This window comes from Lithobates pipiens, unplaced genomic scaffold, assembly GCF_037356315.1.
Source record: "Lithobates pipiens isolate NorthernLeopardFrog02 unplaced genomic scaffold, aLitPip1_a1.2 Scaffold_30, whole genome shotgun sequence".
In the NCBI taxonomy this organism is placed as follows: Eukaryota; Metazoa; Chordata; class Amphibia; order Anura; family Ranidae; genus Lithobates; species Lithobates pipiens.
In genome coordinates, this window is record NW_027507791.1 from 64,635,877 (window position 1) to 64,657,103 (window position 21,227).

The 21,227-nt window shown below is 41.7% G+C and overlaps 1 protein-coding gene across 2 annotated transcripts in view; it reads left to right on the forward strand.

Annotated features, from left to right (window-relative positions):
* Positions 1–21,227, forward strand: part of KCNH5 (potassium voltage-gated channel subfamily H member 5) — a 518,579-nt gene that overhangs the window by 172,856 nt on the left and 324,496 nt on the right. For both annotated transcript variants that reach the window (XM_077464367.1, XM_077464368.1), the window contains one exon: positions 6,657–6,772. In XM_077464367.1, the coding sequence (XP_077320493.1) occupies positions 6,657–6,772 (116 nt within the window). The remainder of the gene's footprint in view (positions 1–6,656; positions 6,773–21,227) is intronic.

Below are 21,227 nucleotides of genomic sequence, written 5' to 3' on the forward strand. Positions count from 1 at the left end.
GGTCTGTGTCTGCTCCGCTGTGCAGAGCAGACACAGGCACAGTCCTGCTCTCCTCTATGGAAATCTGATGGAAAGGGATGGGTGTCAGAGGACAAGTGTACACTGATATCTGCTACTCCATAGAGGAGACTGCAGGGTCCTATTCGATATACCTGAAAAACTGACAGGCAGATCTGATCGGATAGCCCATGTAAAAGGGCCCTTACATGGGAGATTATACACCGATCAGCCATAACTTTATGACCACTGAGAGGTTAAATAATTAACATTTGTTATCTTGTTACAATGGCAGCCGCAAGGCAGCCAGTAAGAATGTTGTCCCCAAAGTTTTTTGTCTCTTGAAAGCAGAAAAAATGGACATTGCAGTTTGTTGCATATGATGCTGCATAGCTGCAGACCAATTGTAATGCCCATGTTGAACCATTTCCACAGCCAAAAGCACCTTCAATGGGCATATGAGCATCACAACTGGACAACAGGTAGCAAACATAAAATGTACAAAACCCAAGAACAAAACCTTGAAAAGGCATTTTAAAACATCAATTATTATTAACCAGTGTTATTAAAAGTAGTAATTATTATTACTACTATTATTAACTAACTATTATTAATAGGACATGCATATACAAAAAAAGAATTAAAGGGTCCATAACCTTTATCATAAAGCTGCCTATGCAGGTTAGGGGCACTTGTAGATGAAAACAAACTGTGCAACATGGACCAAAGTCGGATAATGCCCTTGATATAGGTGTAGGCCATTTAGGTATATCCTAAAGCCTGACTGAAAAACTCCCATTATCTTGTCCTGCTTTGTTGCTAGGATATTGCTAAGACACTCCCAGGCAATTTAGACCCCTTTAAATGCGCTCTCTCTTCCCTGTCCTCATTAGCTCTGAATTCAGGTCATGCTGAAATGGAGGAGATAGTGGTTACACAAGTGCAGGGGTTTGAGAGCTCACTCCTGTGATGGTAGGTGTGGGTAGTAATGGCTGGGAGTGTCTTAGCAACGTCTTGGCAACAAGGCAAGAAGGCGATGGTGCTATCACTGGGAGTTTTTCTGGCCAGGCTTTGGATAGTACAGTGATGGCGAACCTTGGCACTCCAGATGTTTTGGAACTACATTTCCCATGATACTCCACTACACTGCAGAGTGCAAGAGCATCATGGGAAATGTAGTTCAAAAACATCTGGAGTGCCAAGGTTCGCCATCACTGGGATAGTAGGTAAATGGCCTACATCAATAGCAAGGCCATCATCCAACTTTAGTCAAAGCTGCACAGTTTGTATTTATCTACAAATGCCTCTTACCTGCATAGGCAGTTTTTGGTAAAGGTAAACTACGAAAATAAGATAACCAAATTAGAGTAAAACCTGGCAATTTATTTTAATTTTTTGGTTTGTTCTACATCCAAAATACACCATGGAAATTAGTAACGGTTTTCAGAAGACTAGTGCAATATTTAACATTTTAGTCAGCTGTTACAAATTAATATCTGAGATTCCAGATTTTATTTTGTTTTATTTTATTTTTCATTTTGTATCATTAACAAGACAAGCTGTTTAATTGGCAAGAACCCAGCTTCTGTACTGGCACAGACAATCCTTAATTGGTTATTTATTGGATTGGTTTAAAGAAATGTATAATTCGAAAGACAGAAAAACTGTTTTGTACTGTGCCTTGAAAAAGTATTCATACCTCTTGACATTTTCCACAATTTGTCATGTTACAACCAAAAACGTAAATGTATTTTATTGGGTTTTTATGTGACAGACCAACAGAAAGTGGAACATCATTGTGAAGTTGAAGGAAAATTATAAATGGTTGTTCAACATTTTTTACTAATAAATATGTGAAAAGTGTGGTGTGCATTTGTATTCAGCCCCCTTTATTTTGATACGCCTAACTAAAATCTGGTGTGTGTAATTTAATCTCACCATAAATACAGCTGTTCTGTGAAGCCCTCAGAGGATTATTAGAGAACCTTAGTGAACAAATAGCATCATGAAGGCCAATGAACACACCAGACAGGTCAGGGATAAAGTTGTGGAGAAGTTTAACCCTTTCATGACTAAGCCTATTTTTGGAATTTGGTGTTTACAAGTTAAAATCCATATTTTTTGCTAGAAAATTACTTGGAACCCCAAAACATTATATATATTTTTTTAGCAGAGGCTCTAGAGAATAAAACGGCGATTGTTGCAATATTTTATGTCACACGGTATTTGCGCAGTGGTGTTTTAAACGCAACTTTTTGGGAAAAGGGACACTTTCATGAATAAAAAAAAACAAAACAGTAAAATTAGCCCAATTTTTTTGCGAAATGTGAAAGATAATGTTACGCCGAGTAAATAGATACCAAACATGTCACACTTTATAATTGCGCGCACTTGTAGATTGACGACAAAGTACGGTACCTAAAAATCTCAATAGGCGACGCTTTAAAAATTTTTTTACGGTTACCAGGTTAGCGTTACAGAGGAGGTCTAGTGCTAGAATTATTGCTCTCGCTCTGACGATCGCGGCGATACCTCACATGTGTGATTTGAACACCGTTTACATACACGGGCGCGACTTCCGTATGCGTTTTCTTTGCTTCGCGAGCTCGCGGGGACGGCGGGCGCTTTGAAAATGTTTTTTTTTATTTTTTTATTTATTTTATTTATTTTTAAATGACTAAATTGTTTAAAAAAAAAAAAAAAAAATTTGATCACTTTTATTGCTGTCACAAGGAATGTAAACATCCCTTGTGACAGTAATAGGTGGTGACAGGTACTCTTTATGGAGGGATCGGGGGTCTAAAAGACCCCCCACCCCTCCTTTACACTTCAATGTATTCAGATCGCCGAAAACGGCGATTCTGAATACCGGATATTTTTTTAAAACCGGCGCCATTGGCAGCCGAGTAAACGGGAAGTGACGTCATGATGTCGCTTCCGTGTTTACGATGAGGAGACTGGAACGAAGCCGATTACGGCTTCGTTCCAGTTCCTCCCCAGCAGCCAGAGCCGACGGATCTCTAATCGGTGCTCCCGATCGAGCGGGAGCACCGGTAACAGCGGCGAGAGGCGGCGGGAGGGGGGGACGTCCCCTCCCGCTCCTCCGGCATAACAGCCGAGCGGCTTTTAGCCGCATCGGTTGTTATGCCTGGATAGCCAATCGCCTGCTGTAAAAAACGGTACCAGGATGATGCCTGCAGGTGCGGGCATCATCCCGGTATAACCCCCGGAAGCCGAGTACGCAGATGTGCGTACGCTCGGCGGGAAAGGGTTAAAGCAGGGTTAGGTTATAAAAAAAGATCCCAACCTTTTGAACATCTCACGGAGCACTGTTCAATCCATCATCCGAAATTGGAAATATGGCACAATTGAAAACCTACCAAGACATGGCTGTCCACCTAAACTGACAGGCCAGGCAAGGAGAGCATTAACCAGAGAAGCAGCCAAGAGGCCCATGGTAACTCTGGAGGAGCTGCAGAGATCCACAGCTCAGGTGGGAGAATCTGTCCACAGGACAGCTATTAGTTGTGCACCTCACAAATCTGACCTTTATGGAAGAGTGGCAAGAAGAAAGCCATTGGTCAAAGAAAGCCATAAGAAGTCCCATTTTCAGTTTGCAAGAAGCCATGGTGGGGACACAGCAAACGTGGAAGAAGGTGCTCTGGTCAGATGAGACCAAAATGGACCTTTTTGGCCTAAAAGCAAAACTTTTTTTTTTCTTTTTCTTTTCTTTTCTTTGCAAAGTCCAAACCTAAATCCAATTGAGAATATTGAAAGACTTGAATGGGAAGACTTGAAAATTGCTGTTCAGACGCTCTCCATCCAAACTGACAGAGCTTGAGCTATTTTATTGGAAGAATGGGCAAAAATGTCGCTCTCTCTAGATGTGCAAAGCTGGTAGAGACATAACCAAAAAGACTTGCATCTGTAATTGCCTTGAAAGGTGGTTCTACAAAGTATTGAGGAGGGCTGAATACAAACGCACGCCACACTTTTCACATATTTATTTGTAAAAAAAATTGGAAAACCATTTATCATTTTCCTTCCACTTCACAATTATGTGCCACTTTGTGTTGATCTATTACATAAAATCTCAGTAAAATACGTTTACATTTTTGGTTGTAACATGACAAAATGTGGAAAATTTCAAGGGGTATGAATACTTTTTCAAGGCGCTGTACTTGTTCTGGGCCTTGCGTTCTTTGACCTAAAATTCAAGCACTTTTTTTAACCTCTGCAGAAATTAAGCTTTTGTAAGCTCGAATCCCAAGCAGATGTTGGGTATAAATCCTGTTCATGTTTTGTAACACAGGTCATTTGAGGTGTTATTTCAATTCTCTATTTCTGAGTCATATACTATTTTAATTGTTCAGTGCTGTAGAGGTGCTGTCTATTGTAACAAACCAAATTCCTTGTTTGTTTCATAGAGAACAAAAACGTGTTACTCTGAGAAACAACTTTCATTCTCCCTGCATGTTTGGTTCCAGTATTCATAAATTTGCATTTATAGTATTAGGATGCACTATATTGACAAACACCTGTGGACACCCCAGATACCAAAGATAACTTGCCACAAATTTATGGTGATGTTGAATTGTAAAAATTCTGTTAACTTGCTGCACATTTTCACTGGCTAGGTGTACACTTGCAAAGCACTTGAAGCACAAGTTCTAATTTGTAGCAAATTGCGTGGCAAGTCTCTAGCAAGAGCAAAGTTGCAGTGGTGAGTCTACAGCAAGAACTCTCAGCCACGGTGACCCCTGTGGTGGGATTACTATTGCACAACATAACTGAACCAGAACTTGTAGGAGACATGCAGTATGTTTGCAAAGAAAGTTGATCTGGAATCTTGCAATGCAGACTTGCTGCAATATTATATGTACATTCCATATAAACACATTCTATTCATTGAATAGCTGACCTGGAACAAATATTCTGATAAGTTTTGAACGTTTTCCTTCTTTTTTTTTTTTCTGATTAGCAGACCTGATCTGCATACTCATGAAGAAGCAAGGGCTGGATTTATAGTCCTGCCTCTCTCAGCTGTCTTCTGTGCCCCTTCACCCTGGCATTCAACTGGCTAACCTTAGTTGAATTTCCAAAACTGGATCCTGTAGGTACTTGGCCTTTGGTGCCCAAAACAGCACCCCTCTAGGAACAACCCTTCTAAAAAGAACATTTCTTTGTTTTACTGGTTCTAACCCAGCTTAGGATATTGCAACATTGTGTAAATAAGCTTATAGGAGGGGACTGTATTTCTGTGGACTATTTGATAAATCTGGTAGCTCTGCAGGGAAAAGCCACTTCTTTTGCTCTGCCATTTATAGCAGCTATAGGCAGCCTGTGAGAGGTAGAGATCTACCCGATCAACAGGAAATAGATCAACGATCACTGGGATAGAAAGATATTAACTAGCCAGACATGACTAAATAGTAATGAAAACTTAAAAAAATATAATAAAACAAATGTCACTCTAAAAATATAAACTTGGCCTAACTTACAAGTGAACAGTGTCAGTCAATAAAGCAGTGGACAATGTCAGGGCAGTGGACAGTTTGTGGGCAGTGTCAGTATGGCAGTGGATGGTGCCATTAGCGCAGTGGATGGTGTCAGTAGAGCATCAGATTGGTGTCAGTAAGGCAGAGGTTGGTGACAGTAGGGCAGTGGACTGTGTCAGTTTTTATTAAAATTTTTTTACAAAATTATTAGAAGCCCCGTTGGGGGGATTTGGTGAAATATCAGGGGTCATAACAGACCCCTGATATCTCATGTTTGAGACAGAGAAAGGGACTGAGGACAGAGATTCCCCAGTCCCTTTCTCTGCAGCCTCTGCTGCAGTGGACAGTGACTGAATGGGAAGTGCTCTTTGCTGAGTATCTTCCTGTTCCTTCACAAACTGAAGCATAGTAAATACAGCTCCTCGCCCCCCTCTCCTTCCTGAAAAGAACCCCTGCAGCAGCCAATGGGAGAGGAGATAGGGGAATCCGGCATGACTGGGGGTGGGTGGGATGGGGGTTTTGTGCAAGGGAGTACATAGGGTAGTGGGGCAACAGAAGTAAGAGGAGCCTGAAGAGGAAGGGTGGTGGGGGTGACAATCCCTGCAGCTGCAAAATGCTGGTAGGAGGTAGAGGCGGTAAAGCAGGCATTCAGCTGCTGCGGGGAGGAAAATACAGTTGGTTGGTTCCACTAAATACCTCCCTTGCAGCCCCTCCTCTACAGGTTCTGCAGTCGGCAGCCAAGGCACACAATCTGCTCGTCACCTGCCAGGGTTTGATGGGTTGCAAACCCCTGGTCTATAGGCACAGTCCTACTGTGCCTAAACGTATATCTGGGCCTAATGCAACAGGACATCTTAGTCTCCGGAGACTCTCCAAGGCTAGGGCTGCAATGATAAGAAACGGTCTGGCCACTATACATGATGAAACTTTGAACCAATGAATGGAAAATTTGGTAAATTATTCTTTGACTCTGCTGGGTAAAGCCTTGGGGATGAAGTGGCTGTCTTGGCTGTTCGAGGTAGAGCTGAAGATTGGATTCACCAGGTTAAAGGTGGTTCGTTCCCTGCTTGAGTAACAGATAAACTTTGTAGTTATTTAAAAAGGTTTTAGTCATTTTGAAAAAGCTTGTACTTTTTGTCTTTGTTTTCACTTTTTTTGCAGGATGGACAAAATTTGCCCGGTTAACTCGAGCTTTAACAAACAGCCGCAGTGTTCTACAGCAGCTGACTCCTATGAACAAAACAGAAGTGGTCCACAAACATTCCAGATTAGCAGAGGTGAGAGGCTCTTGATTTTTTTAAAATCAAACAATATATGACATGGAAAGGGGAAATGGGAAAATATTTTTTCACTCTGCTGGTGCCCTATTGATAGAAGTCTAAATGAGGGAGTAGGGAAGAGGCATTGTGTTAGCAATATCGTAAGTAAGCGGATATAGTTATTTCAGATTTTTGCCCAGTGGCTGTGGTGATCTAGATGTTGAACCCACAACCCCCACAGCATCAGTAGACATAATCAGCATGCAAGTTGAAGAACTTTAAGTGGGGTCACAAAACATTTGGGGTATATGAATTTTTCTATTTAAAATTTTGTAGTTCTCAACTACTGAGAAATGCGTTTGTAGATATTATATAGTAACATTAGCCTCACTCAGATAAGGGCCAGGAAACTAATACATTTTTGGAAAGGCTATTTACAGGTATACTTGGAGCATCTGAATAATCTCAATCAGGGCCGTCTTTAATATTGATTGGACCCTGGGAAAAAATTTTCTTGGGGGGGCCCCCCCCATGCAATTTCACTTTCCACCTGCTCTGAGACATACAATAAATAGCAGCTAGGCTTAAAATCAGTTTACTGTATCAGATCAGGCAGCAATTGCGATTGGTTGTCAATGGTTACAGAATATCATTACTGGTTAATGACTGGTTGCTAGAGGTTACAGCACACATTATGGCTCACTGATTAGTTGCTAGAGGTTACAGCAAATGATTTCTGCTTGTTAATTGGTTACTAGATTTTACTGTACAGTTATACTGCTCACTGATTTGTTACTAGAGGTTGCAGCACATCATCTCCTCACTGCAGGGGAGCATAATATACATATGAATGCCACCTTTACTTGCATATCAATGCTGCCAGCTGCAGCCATTTACATGTGAATGCCAGTTATTTACATGTAAACACAGGGTCTGCAGGTGAGTCATCTGTACACAACAATAGGGCAGAGCTGGGCAGCATTAGTACCAACATTTCACACTGAGATATCGGGACACAGAACAGGATTAAAACTTCAAGGGACAAGGGAATTTAAACTGGGATAGTTGGCAAGTATGAGGCAGCTGCTTTGGGCCCCACAACAATCACAGGGCCCATGGCAGCTGCCCCTTTTGCCCCGCCTTAAAGAGGGCCCTTATCTCAATACTACCTTAAACCTACCTACCTGGAACTATACCTACAGAAGCAGGCAGGCTCTATATTGTGGAAAAAACATTCTGTCTCTTCTGCTAAAAAACAAACTTACCTGCCTGATTGCAATCTTCTTTTGAATATACACTGAGCAGTTCAGTATTCATTCTCTGGGCACCACAGTGGTGCCAGAATTAACACACATTTCACAGCACCCCGAAAAAGCTGAGAAGATGTCAACACAACGTGAGGGATCTAATGCATGTCTCATTGCTGGAATAATAGCTCTATAAGGTTGGAGAATGCGCTGGACTGACTCTCTGTTGTAAGTCTGAGTGGGTGATGGTGAAGGCGGGCTGGGGGAGTTCGCTCCTGATAATTCTGGCCCAACTTGACAGAAGGGTGGCGGTGAGTCCTTTTGAGGGTATTGGAATGCTACCTTCTGGTACGGCCTTAAGGTAATTTCAGTAAGTACTTGTGAGGGTAGGTAAAAGGAGCGCCCGATATCCAGTTAGAAACAAAATAAAGGTAAATAGGTAGTTGTTTTATTGACAGTAGCAAAACATAATAAAGCCAACGTGTTTCGGGGGAACAAAGACTCTTTCTTCTTCAAGGCTACCCGAGATGAAAAGATAAAAACATACAGAAACATATATGTATATAGCATGATGTACATAAAACAGTAAAGGTTACAAGATAAAAACTCACATATATGTCCTATATATCAGAACATTGTATAAAGGGGTAGAGCTGTATTTAACAAGCATACAGTATACATATTTAGCATTTTATTTAAAAATTTATAAAAACTGATAAAAAGAGCAGAAAGGAAGGAGAAGCAGAATTTTGGCGTTAATAAAAGAAGCTTCCTTAAAAAGTGGTGTCATTATATCACCAATGAAAATGATTGATTGTGACCCAATATCCAGCCCCCCCTTAGATGTCCGCAGCCAGCAGGGAGCTTCAAGACACCTGCATCGATGGACTGAAGGTGAGTATAGCTCCACTTTAATGTGTAAGTAAACCCCTCTATGGTTTTCAGCCAAGGAAGCTGCCATCTTTGCCTCTTTTAATCTACAACTGCCATGATGCTGCACATGTGATCAGTTTAGACACCAGCCATTGGATGGCTTTACAGTTTGGTTGAGAGCACAACCCAATGGTAGTGTTACATTTCAATCACATGCCGGAAATGAAATAGTTTTACTTCCTCTTTAAATAGGATGGGCTTACTTCCTCTTTAAATAGGTTCCTAAAGCTCACAATACACTGATAGAAATTCTGCTGGTTCAGCAGGGACCAGCCGAGTTCTGATGAGTGTGTGACAGTACCCTCTCAAGAATTTTTGATCGTTTGATTGGATTCTGTTGAAGGGACGTGTTGTATATTAATTATATTGACTCTATCAAGGAACAATAAGGAAATTCTAAAGAAAATATCAGCACAACATAGACACATATAGCTTAAAAGTGTTATGCTGATTCTGTTTGCTAATTTTGCACCTAATCTGAAGCTTTGGAAAATTGAGTATCTTATTTCTGCATGTGTATGCCCTTTATCCGTGTGTGGCGGTCCCCTCTTGACAGTAGTTGATCATATAAGTTGTACCTGCTTATCTGCAGTCTTCTCATCTTTACAGCTGTTCAAAGTCCAGATTTTATATAGCTTGTCTGAGATTTCAAAAAGAAGGGGGGAACGTGGAAGTTACACTCTGCCATGTCCCTTCACGCAGCACACAGGAACATAGCTGCAGCTGTCAATCACAGGCTGTGTGCTGGAGCTTCCTCCCATCACCTTTTTTTTCTTGGTGTCAGGAAAGCCTGTCAGAAGTGACTTGTGCAGATAGTAGAGGAAGGGGGCAGCAGAAAGAAATTACACTTTGAGCTTTGGATTGGGTTGAGTACACACTATAGAGGGATATGCTTTGTTCATATTTCATATTTCAACCACTTTGTCTACCCTCACATCCACAAACCATTCGTGCCATAATTAGGCAAAATTATTTGAAAATATTCAACAACCGAGAAAATGTCAGGATCCCAGCAATCAAGACTTCCTTTCTCTGTTGCGCAAGAAGCCAACATACTGATCCTACTGGAAGTAACACAAGCAGTAATGCAAGTGCAATGTCTGTATATCATGAACTGATTTTGTTACTGGCTCCTCTGTTCTATACAATAAAGTATTAACGTATTCCTTGAATACTTATTTTATATATTAATATACATGAAAGTCCTTTTGTAGTGGCTTTCGCATTCTCTCTTGCTGTACAGGATAACTTTAATATCTGTGTTGCGTTAATGATATTATTTCCACATTCTTCTATGGGTTTTTGATGTATCAAGGGTGCCAGTGGGAAATGTTTCACTGAATGTTTGATGTTTTTTCACTTTGCTGAATCCTACCTGTATATGTGAATGGTATTAATGTGAACTAATACTCACTGAGAGGACACCCCAAAGGTACGACTGCTGTCTGTACACATAGCTGTGTCTTCAAATCTCCTTTAACAATTAAAAAGTATGAACATCCTGCACTGCGCACAATACATGCATTAAAGATTTAAGAAGTTAATTAGTACAAAGACTTATTCAACTTTGTAATGACGCCAATTTACCCTCTGTGTTATAATCTATGTCTTCATGGGTGTGGATAGCCGCCAAAATCCAACAAAGACCAGACCTTTTTCTGACATTTGTTGCTTACAACAAGTAAACATTTTTTATTTTTTACTAGATAATTACAGTGGTGTGAAAAAGTGTTTGCCCCCTTCCTCATTTCCTGTTCCTTTGCATGTTTGTCACACTTAAGTGTTTCGGAACATCAAACCAATTTAAACAATAGTCAAGGACAACACAAGTAAACACAAAATGCAATTTGTAAATGAAGGTGTTTATTATTAAAGGTGAAAAAAAATCCAAACCATCATGGCCCTGTGTGAAAAAGTGATTGCCCCCTAAACCTAATAACTGGTTGGGCCACTCTTAGCAGCAACAACTGCAACCAAGCGTTTGCGATAACGTGCAATGAGGCTTTTACAGCGTCCTGGAGGAATTTTGGCCCACTCATCTTTGCAGAATTGTCCTAATTCAGTTACATTAGAGGGTTTTCGAGCATGAACGGCCTTTTTAAGGTCATACCACAACATCTCAATAGGATTCAGGTCAGGACTTTGGCTAGGCCACTCCAAAGTCTTCATTTTGTTTTTCTTCAGCCATTCGGTGGTGGACTTGCTGGTGTGTTTAGGATCATTGTCCTGCTGCAGAACCCAAGTTCGTTTCAGCTTGAGTACACGAACAGATGGTCGGACATTCTCCTTCAGGATCTCTTGGTAGACAGCAGAATTCATAGTTCCTTTTATCCCGGCAAGTCTTCCAGGTCCTGAAGCAGCAAAACAGCCCCAGACCATCACACTACCACCACCATATTTTACTGTTGGTATAATGTTCTTTTTATGAAATGCAGTGTTCCTTCTACGCCAGATATACTTGGACACACACCTTCCAAAGAGTTCCACTTTTGTCTCATCGGTCCACAGAATGTTGTCCCAAAAGTCTTGGGGATCATCAAGATGTGCTGTGAAGAAATTGAGACGAGCTTTGATGTTCTTTTTGCTCAGCAGTGGTTTTCTCCTTGGAACTCTGCCATGCAGGCCATTTTTGCCCAGTCTTTTCCTGATGGTGGAGGCATGAACGCTGACCTTAACTGAGGCAAGTGAGGCCTGCAGTTCCTTGGACGTTGTTGTGGGGTCTTTTGTGACCTCTTGGATGAGTCCTCGCTGCGCTCTTGGGGTAATTTTGGGCGGCCGGCCACTCCTGGGAAGGTTCACCACTGTTCCATGTCTTCGCCATTTGTGGATAATGGCTCTCACTGTGGTTCGCTGGATTCCCAAAGCTTTGGAAATGGCTTTATAACCCTTTCCAGACTGATAGATCTCAATTACTTTCTTTCTCAATTGTTCCTGAATTTCTTTGGGTCTTGGCATGATGTGTAGCTTTTAAGGATCTTCTGGTGGACCTTACTGTGTCAAGCAGCTCCTATTTAAGTGATGCCTTGATTGTGAACAGGTGTGGCAATAATCAGGCCTGGGTGTGGCTAGAGAAATTGAACTCAGGTGTGGACAACCACAGTTATAGTATGTTTTAACAAGAGGGGCAATCACTTTTTCACACAGGGCCATGATGGTTTGGATTTTTTTTCACCTTTAATAATAAACACCTTCATTTACAAATTGCATTTTGTGTTTACTTGTGTTGTCCTTGACTATTGTTTAAATTGGTTTGATGTTCCGAAACACTTAAGTGTGACAAACATGCAAAGGATCAGGAAATGAGGAAGGGGGCAAACACTTTTTCACACCACTGTACTTAGAGCCCCCAAACATTATATATATATATATATATATATATATATATATATATATATATATATATACCGTATATACTCGAGTATAAGCCGAGATTTTCAGCCTCTTTTTTGAGGCTGAAAGTGCCCCCCTCGGCTTATACTCGAGTCATCGCTGTCTGCCCGCTCGATCAGCGTGTCGAGCAGACAGACAGCGGCCATTCTATAATTCAAAAGCCGCGCCTCCGGCTCCGCCTTCGCCTGTGATAGGCGGAACACTGAATTTCCCAGCAGCCTGTGTTCCGCCTATCACGGACATCGTCTCATCCTCGTACTACGGACGAGGATGATACGATGTCCGTGATAGGCGGAACACAGGCTGCTGGGAAATTCAGTGTTCCGCCTATCACAGGCGAAGGCGGAGGCGCGGCTTTTGAATTTTACAATGGCCGCCGAGGCGCCGACGAAGAGGGCACGGGACGGAGGCAAGGCAAGGCAAGGCACGGCACGGGACGGGACGGGACGGAGGCAAGGCAAGGCACGACACGGGACGGAGGCAAGGCACGGCACGGGACGGAGGCAAGGAGGCAAGGCACGGGACGGAGGCTCAGGACAAAGGCTCGGGACACAGGTAGGCTGGACACACACACACACACACACACACACACACACACACACACACACACACACACACACACGGATGGATGGAGACACACACACACACAGGGATGGATGGATACACACACACACAGGGATGGATGGATGGATGGAGACACACACACACAGGGATGGATGGATGGAGACACACACACACAGGGATGGATGGATGGATGGATGGAGACACACACACACAGGGATGGATGGATGGATGGACACACACACACACAGGGATGGATGGACGGACACACAGGGATGGACGGACACACAGGGATGGACGGACACACAGGGATGGACGGACACACACACAGGGATGGACAGGCATGTCTCACCCTCGGCTTATACACGAGTCAATAAGTTTGCCAGTTTTTTTGGGGGTAAATTGGGGGCCTCGGCTTATATTCGGGTCGGCCTATACTCGAGTATATACGGTATATATATATATATATATATATATATATATATAATTTGTTATTTATTTAGCAGAGTACCTAGAGAATAAAATGGTGTCCATTGCAAAGTTTTGTCACACTGTACTTGTGCAGCTGTCTTTCAAATGCAATCTTTTGAAAAAATACACTAATGAATAAAAAATTTAAAAAATGAAAGTTAGCCCAATTTTTTGTATACTGTGAAAGATGATATTACGCTCAGTAAATAGATACCTAACATGTCATGCTTTAAAATTGCACACGCCCGTGGAGTGGTGACAAACTATGACAAATTTTACAGTGGGTTTTACAGGTCACTTGTTTCAAATTACAGAGCTCTTGTGCTAGAATTATTTCTCTCACTGTAACAATCGCAGCGATACTTCACATGTTTGGTTTGAACACCATTTACATATGCGGGCTTGACTTATGTGATCACTTCTGCACGGGGTGGGTTGCTTTAATTATATATAATACTGTCCCTTTAATTTTTTTTTGTAAACATCCCTTATAATAGCAATAAGCATGACCGGTCCTTTTATTTTTTTTTATTTTTTTTAAGAGCTATGGGTTTAAAAATAACCCAGATCAGATTTATCTTTTTAAATAGCAAAAAAATAAAAAATAAAAAAGACAATTTGAAAAAAAAATCCTTTGTCTGCCCGAAAACAGGAAGTGACGTCAGACGTTGCTCCGGTCCTCCAAAGGCATAGAGCCGGGAGGGTGCTATCTTGCCCTCATTCAACTTCCTGCCTAGCCATCACCCGCAGCCATATCAGTACCAGGCTTACCAACGGCTCCAGTAAGCTTAGAAAACCACCAGAAAGTGCCGGGGGCACCTTTCCCACCACGTATCCCATGAAGAATCCTCATCTGGGATCAGCCGCTGTGTCTCCTGTGATAGAGGGTGGCTGTGTGGCTGCATGGGAATCAGAGTGGCTCCACTGGGCTGACAGACGGGCAGGGAAATCTAAGGGAGAAAATGTAACCAGGCTGGAATGCACGCCAGTGTTGGTGTGGACACATGACGGACGTCGAGGCCTGGTAATGTTTCAGAGCAAATCGGCTCCTTTGTCAAACCAGGAAGGGGCACAGGAGGATGTTTAGCTATTTATACAATGAGAAAGGAAGGGTGGAACTCCTCCATATTGAAAGGGAGATGATGTGACTGAATTCAGTATAGCAAAAACCAGGGTGGGGGAGTTGCCCAGTGGAGCCGCTCTGATCCACACAGCCACCTTCCATCACAGGAGACACAACGGCTGTACTCAGTCAATGATGGATCTGCCTGCCATTCCTACCAACGTGCCACCATGGTCCCATCCTGTTGCAGTGGGATATACAGAGTCTACCAAGCCACCCCTGGACTATTGGCCCTCTGGAACAGATGTACAGACTGTGATTGATGATATGCCCAATTTCTCTTCCATCCTACGGGTGTAATTTTAATTGTTTTTAGTGTTCATTTAACACATATATTTACTTAAATGGTTGCGCCTTTGTTTCCTTTTGTTTTTACTCTGTATAGCCGGTGCTTGAGCTATTTCAGCCTACAACCATTTTTTCATATGTATATGTGGATGTGGCTTAGCAAAGTCAAAAGCTGTTTCTCGCCATAATTTAACAGTTTTGCCACAAAATTAAACTTGAACACCATTTAAACATTTAAAAGTAAACATCCAGCCCAATATCTCCCGACCCCTATTATTTGTATTTGCCAACTGCCATCTCCTTGTCCAGTAGGACTCCCAAAGTGGCTATTAAGGTGGCCACCAACGAAGATTGGCAACTCAAATCAGAAATGGCCAGACTCCTATCTCAAAGTGGGAGCAAAATAGAGGCTTTTCTGGACAATAAAGGTCAAAGTAGGCATCTTGTGATGTCTGTTCTTAGACAGGAACTAGGAACGGCAGTATAAATAGAACACTAAATAGAAGTTCAGAGTTGGAAAGAAATTCACTCTAAGCACAAATCTTTGTATAGTTTCTAATTTCAGTGGGTTTTCTTTTTAGACATTTAAATATAACATTGTTAATGAGTTTATCATAAGTTTTATAACTAGAGGGTTTGGCAATAAGCAAATAATTATATGTGTGCCCAGTGCATTTATGAAAAATGCCTGTTTATTGCTATCACTTAATATTCAATAAACATGCAAATGAGGTGAAACAAATGTCAATGTAAAAAAGAGAGAGACAAATAATTCCACAGTAGTGCACTAAATTAATCTACAAATCTCCTTAATATTAGCATGTGCAACATTGCTAATATTTAGGAGATTTGTAGATTAATTTAGTGCGCTACTTTGGAATTATTTGTCTCTCTCTCTTTTTTAAATTGACATTTGTTTCACCTCATTTGCAAGCAAATAATTGTGCCTTTTAAAGCTGAACTCTGGGAAAACGAAAAGTCTTCTCTTGTAGTGCTCACTTAGTTGAAGGGACACTAACAGCACTTTTACTTACCTGATCCCCCCCCTCTTCCCTGGCAAACTGCCCTGCCCCCGGTACAGCAATGGACTGTCCCTCAGCGTCCATGGGTCCAGTGAAGGGCAGTGTTCCCTGCATCAGTCTTGATATCAAATATCCTTAGACCCCCTTTGACACTGGAGCGTTTTGCAGGCACTATAGCGTTAAAAATAGTGTCTCCAAAATGCCTTAAAACAGCTGCTCCATTCACTCCAGCTGACGAGGGCTTTCATACTTGAGCGGTGCATTGGCAGGTTGTCATAAAAAGTCCAGCTAGCAGCTTCTTTGGATTGGTGAACTCACCGCTCCTCCACGCTGCTCCCCATTGAAATCAATGGGGCAGCGCTGCGATACCAACGGCAAAACGCCGCTCCAGTGGCGTTTTGCAGGCAGATTTAACCCCTTTTTGGCTGCTAGCGGGGGGTTAAAACTGCCCCGCTAGTGGCCGAATAGCACCGCCAAAATTAGCGCCGCTTTACCGCTGATGCCGGTGGCAGCTCAGTGTGAAAGGGGCCTTAGACCGCAGAAGTGCAGAGGAGAATACGGCTGCAGGGAAAGGTCTAGCTGTGCAGACGAGCATGTGAGTGTGAAAGTTCAGGTAAGTAAAACTACTTTTCCCGTTCCCCCAAAAAATAAACGAGCAGTTAGCCCTTGAAGTGTGGGTGCAGTCCTACTACAAGAAAGAACTTTTAGTTTCAAACCAGGCATTCTGTATAATTTGATGTCCATAGCTCCCAACTGTCCCTGATTTGGAGGGACTGTCCCTGATTTGAAGCAATGTCCCTCTGTCCCTCTTTCCTGCTCATTTGTGTCTCATTTTAGTCTGATCTATATAGTTGTATATAGAAGGCACTTTTTATCTTTCAAACATTTTTCCCAGTGCTAAACCTGTCATCTGATTTCTAAATGGCTGCATTTGTACATTTTATAAAGGAATAGTAGTGGTAAAAAAAAAGCCCTTGTGGATTTAATTAACCTTTTTTTTTGGTTAAATCTCCTTTAAGGGGGTGTGGCAGGAGGCGTGTCCTATACCTACTTATGTTTGCTAGTAAGTGCCCCTCATTCCCAGCTCAAAATGTTGGGAGGTGTGGATGTCTCCATTTTTCTTCAAAGTGGCTTTTTTTTTTTTTTTTTTAAAGAGCTGTATATACCTCATCTTCGGAAGGTTTTACCACCTGCATGGGCAGACAATTTTTTGTTATTTAGCACTGTACTACTTTAACTAGCTATTGCGTGGTCATGGAACACTGTACCCAAACAAAATATATATAATTTTTTTGCACACAAATAGAGCTGGGTTTTTTATTATTTAACCATTTTAGCCTGGAAGGATGTACTCCTCTTCCTGACCAGGACATTTTTTGTGATCCGTCACTGCGTTATTTTAGCTGACAATTGCGTGGTAATGCAAAACTGCACCCAAATAAAATTGATGTCCTTTTTTCCCCCACAAAGAAAGCTTTATTTTGATGGTATTTGATCACCTCTGCAAATTTAATTTTTTGCGATATAAACAACAAAAAAACATACCCAATAATCAAATTTCTTCATCAGTTTAGGCCAATTTGTATTCTACTACATATTTTTGGTAAAAAATAAATAAAAAATAACCGTATATTGATTGGTTTGCCCGAAAGTTTAGCGTCTACAAAATGGGGTATAGATTTATGGCATTTTTATAATTTTTTTTTTTATACTAGTAATGGCAGTGATCTGTGATTTTTAGCAAGACTGCAACATTGCGGCAGACAGATCAAACGCCTAACTGCCATTTTTGCCATTTTTTGGGGAACCAGTCCATTATTACGGTGATCAGTGCTAAACAAATACACTGACATTGTACTAATGGCACTGGCAGGGAAGGGGTTAACATCAGGGGCGATCAAGGAGTTAAATGTGTTCCCTGAGTGTGTTTACTAACTGTATGGGGGATGGGCTGCCTGGGACAACACACAGATCCATCTTCCAGAAGCTGGTCAGCAAGCGGTTAAATGAAAAATACAGAAAATGTTGGGAAAAAAATAACCCAATATTTGTTACTTGCTGCTATTAAATATATGCAATATAAAAAAAAAAAAATCTTCATGAATGTAGGCCAAATTGAATTCTGCTACGTCTTTGGTAAAAAAAAAAATCACAATAAGTGTGTATTCATTGGTTTGCGTAAAAGTTATGGTGTCTACAAACTATAGCATATATACTGTATTTTTTAAATTTATTTATATACTACTAATAGTGGTGATCAGCGACTTTTAGTGGGGCTGTGATAGTGTGGCAGGCAATCTGACAATGTGTAAAAATACAAATCAAATTAGACACAAAGAAAAAGGTTACAAATGAGAAAAAAAACATTAAAGGGTTTGTAAAGGTAGAAGTTTTTTTTTATCGTAATGCATTCTATGCATTAATATAAAAAGCCTCCTGTGTGCAGCAGCCCCCCTAACGCTTACCTAAGGGTCCCTCTCTGTCCAGCGATGTCCACAAGTGTCTCAGCCATACAAAATTCTCATTCCTGATTGGCTGAGACACAGCAGCGGCACCATTGGCTCCTGCTGCTGTCAATCAAAGTCAGCTAGCCAATCAGGAGAGAGAAGGGGCAGGGCCAGTTCAGTGTCTGAATGGAGGAAGAGGGAGGAGGGACTTGAGAAGAGGAGGATCTGGTTTGCTCTGTGCAAAACCACTGCAACAGAGCAGGTAAATATAACATATTTGTTACTTTTTATAGGTAAAAAAAAGAGACTTTACAATCACAGTGGGGAAAATACCTATTTGATTCTCTGCATGTTTTATAAGTTTGCACACTTACAAAGAAATGAAGGGTATATAATTTGTATCATAGGGTGTATTTTAAATGATAGAGACAGAATATCTACCAAAAACACAATGTTATAAATTGAGTTGCAGTTCATTGAGTAAAATAAGTATTTGATCACCTACCAACCAACAATAACTCTGGCTCCCACAGACTGGCTACTGTTTGTGCTCATGTGGTACACAGATTAATCCTGTCCATTTAAGTGTTCTTAACAACTCGTTATGTGTATAAAAGACACCAGAATCTTTCTCCCATTGAAACCTCACCATCATGGGCAAGACCAATGAGCTGTCAAAGGACGTCAGGGACAAGATTGTAGACCTGCACACTAATAGAATGGGCTACAAGACCACCAGCAAGAAGCTTGGTGAGAAGGAGACAACTGTTGGAGCATTTATTCACAAATGGAAGAAATACAAAATAACCATCAATCGCTCTTGGTCTGGAGCTCGGTGCAAGATTTCACCTCATGGGGTAAAGATGATCATGAGAAAAGTAAAAAAATCAGCCCAGAACTACACGGGAGGAGCTTGTTAATGATCTCAAGGCATTTGGGACCACAGCCGCCAAACAACCCATTAATAACACAATATGCCACCATAGATTAAAATCCTGCAGCACCCGCTAGGTTCCCCACCTCAAGAAAGCCCATGTACAGGCCCGTCTGAAGTTTGCCAATGAACATCTAAATGATTCAGAGAAGGATTGGGAGAAAGTGGTCAGATGAATTGAGCTGTTTGGCATTAACTCGTCTCGCCATGTTTGGAGAAAGAAAAATGCTGACTATGACCTTAAGGCTACTTTCACACTGGGGCACTCAGCGCGCTGGCGGTAGGGTGGTGCTATATTTAGCGACACTTTACCGTCATTTTAGCGGAGCTGATCGGCCGCTAGCAGGGCAGTTTTAACACCCGCTAGCAGCTGAAAAAGGGTTAAAACCGCCCGCAAAGCACCACAAAGCGACGTGTTGCAGGCAGGTTTGGAGCGCTGCCCCATTGTGTTCAATGGGAAGGGGCGCTTTAGGAGCGCTAAATACACCGTTCCTACATCGCTCCAAAGATGCGGCTTGCAGGACTTTTTTGACCCTCCTGCAAGAGCACCGCTCCAATGTGGAAACCCTCAGGGCTTTCACATTTGAGTGCACTGAGCTGCTCTTTCAGGGCGCTTTGCAGGTGCTATTTTTAGCACTTTAGCGCCTGAAAAGCGTCTCAGTGTGAAAGGGGCCTTAGAACACCATCCCTATAGTAAAGCACAGGGGTGGAAACATGCTTTGAGCTGTTTCTCTGCTAAAGGTGCAGTCCATCTTTGCCGCATTGAGGAGCCAATGGATGGGGCCATGTATTGTATAATATTAGATGAGAACCCGCTTCCCTCAGCCAGGACACTGAAGATGGGTTGCAGAAGGGTCAATAACGGTAACCCAACACATACCACCAAGGCAACAAAAGAGTGGCTCAAGGAGAAGCAAATTAAGGTCATAAAGTGGTCTAGCTAGTCTCCAGACCTTAATTGTATAGAAAATGTATGGTGGGAGCTGAAACTTCGAGTTGCCAAGCGACAGTCAAGAAACCTTAAGGATTTAGAGAAGATCTGTAAAGAAGAGTGGACCAAAATCCCTGCTGAGATGTGAGCAAACCTGGCCACCAACTACAAGAAACATCTTACCTCTGTGCCTGCCAACAAGGGTTTCTCCACCAAGTACTAAGTCATATTTTGCTTGGGGATCAAATAATTATTTTACTCACTGAACTTCAACTGAATTTATAACATTTGTATCATGTGTTTTTTTTTCCTGGATTTGTTCTTAATAATCTGTCTCTATCATTGAAAATACAACTATGATCAAAAAAAAAAATTTATTATTAAAAATGTATTTCTTTGTAAGTGGGCAAACTTATAAAATCTGCAGGGGATAAAATAATCATTTTCCTTACTGTATCTGGTCTGATGTGGTTTGTTAACACACCACAACGGGACTAAAATTGGATCTGCACAGCTCAATGCAGTGCTAGCATGGTAGTGTGTTACCATGTGTTGTGGTGTGCTGCAACACAAGTGCATTGGTTTGGTGCCCTAGAGTGCCATTTAAAAGTGCATGCATTGCTGTGTGCTATGGGAACATGCCTAACTGCAATGCATAGGTCTAAATAGATGGGTCTTCTGGTAACAGAAAAGCCTTGCCTCCTGACTTGATCTTGGTATTAATGAATTTCAGGTATGTAGTTCAATAAATCTGGCATGGCGCTTAAGATCATTTGGACATTGCCTCTATTATATGATACAGGATGCATGTATTAAAGTGGATCTAAACCCTCACATATACCTAATTAAGTGAACAGCCTCAGATGATACACAGAGATGAAAAAAATCCTCTTACATAAGTTTTACATATATAGCTGCTGTCTTCAGCTTTCTATAATGTTTAGAATGTGCACATTGTGTTAACATTTTCTCTTCCTGATTCACCTGTGGGTGTGGATTCTTGCCATACACTGTGAGACAGCTGATTGGAGGAAAGACACAGCCCCCCCCCCCCCTCCACATAGGCAGAGACTTTCAGAGCTGTGCTGTGAATAGACCAGCTCTCTGCTAATCTATTTATAGCACC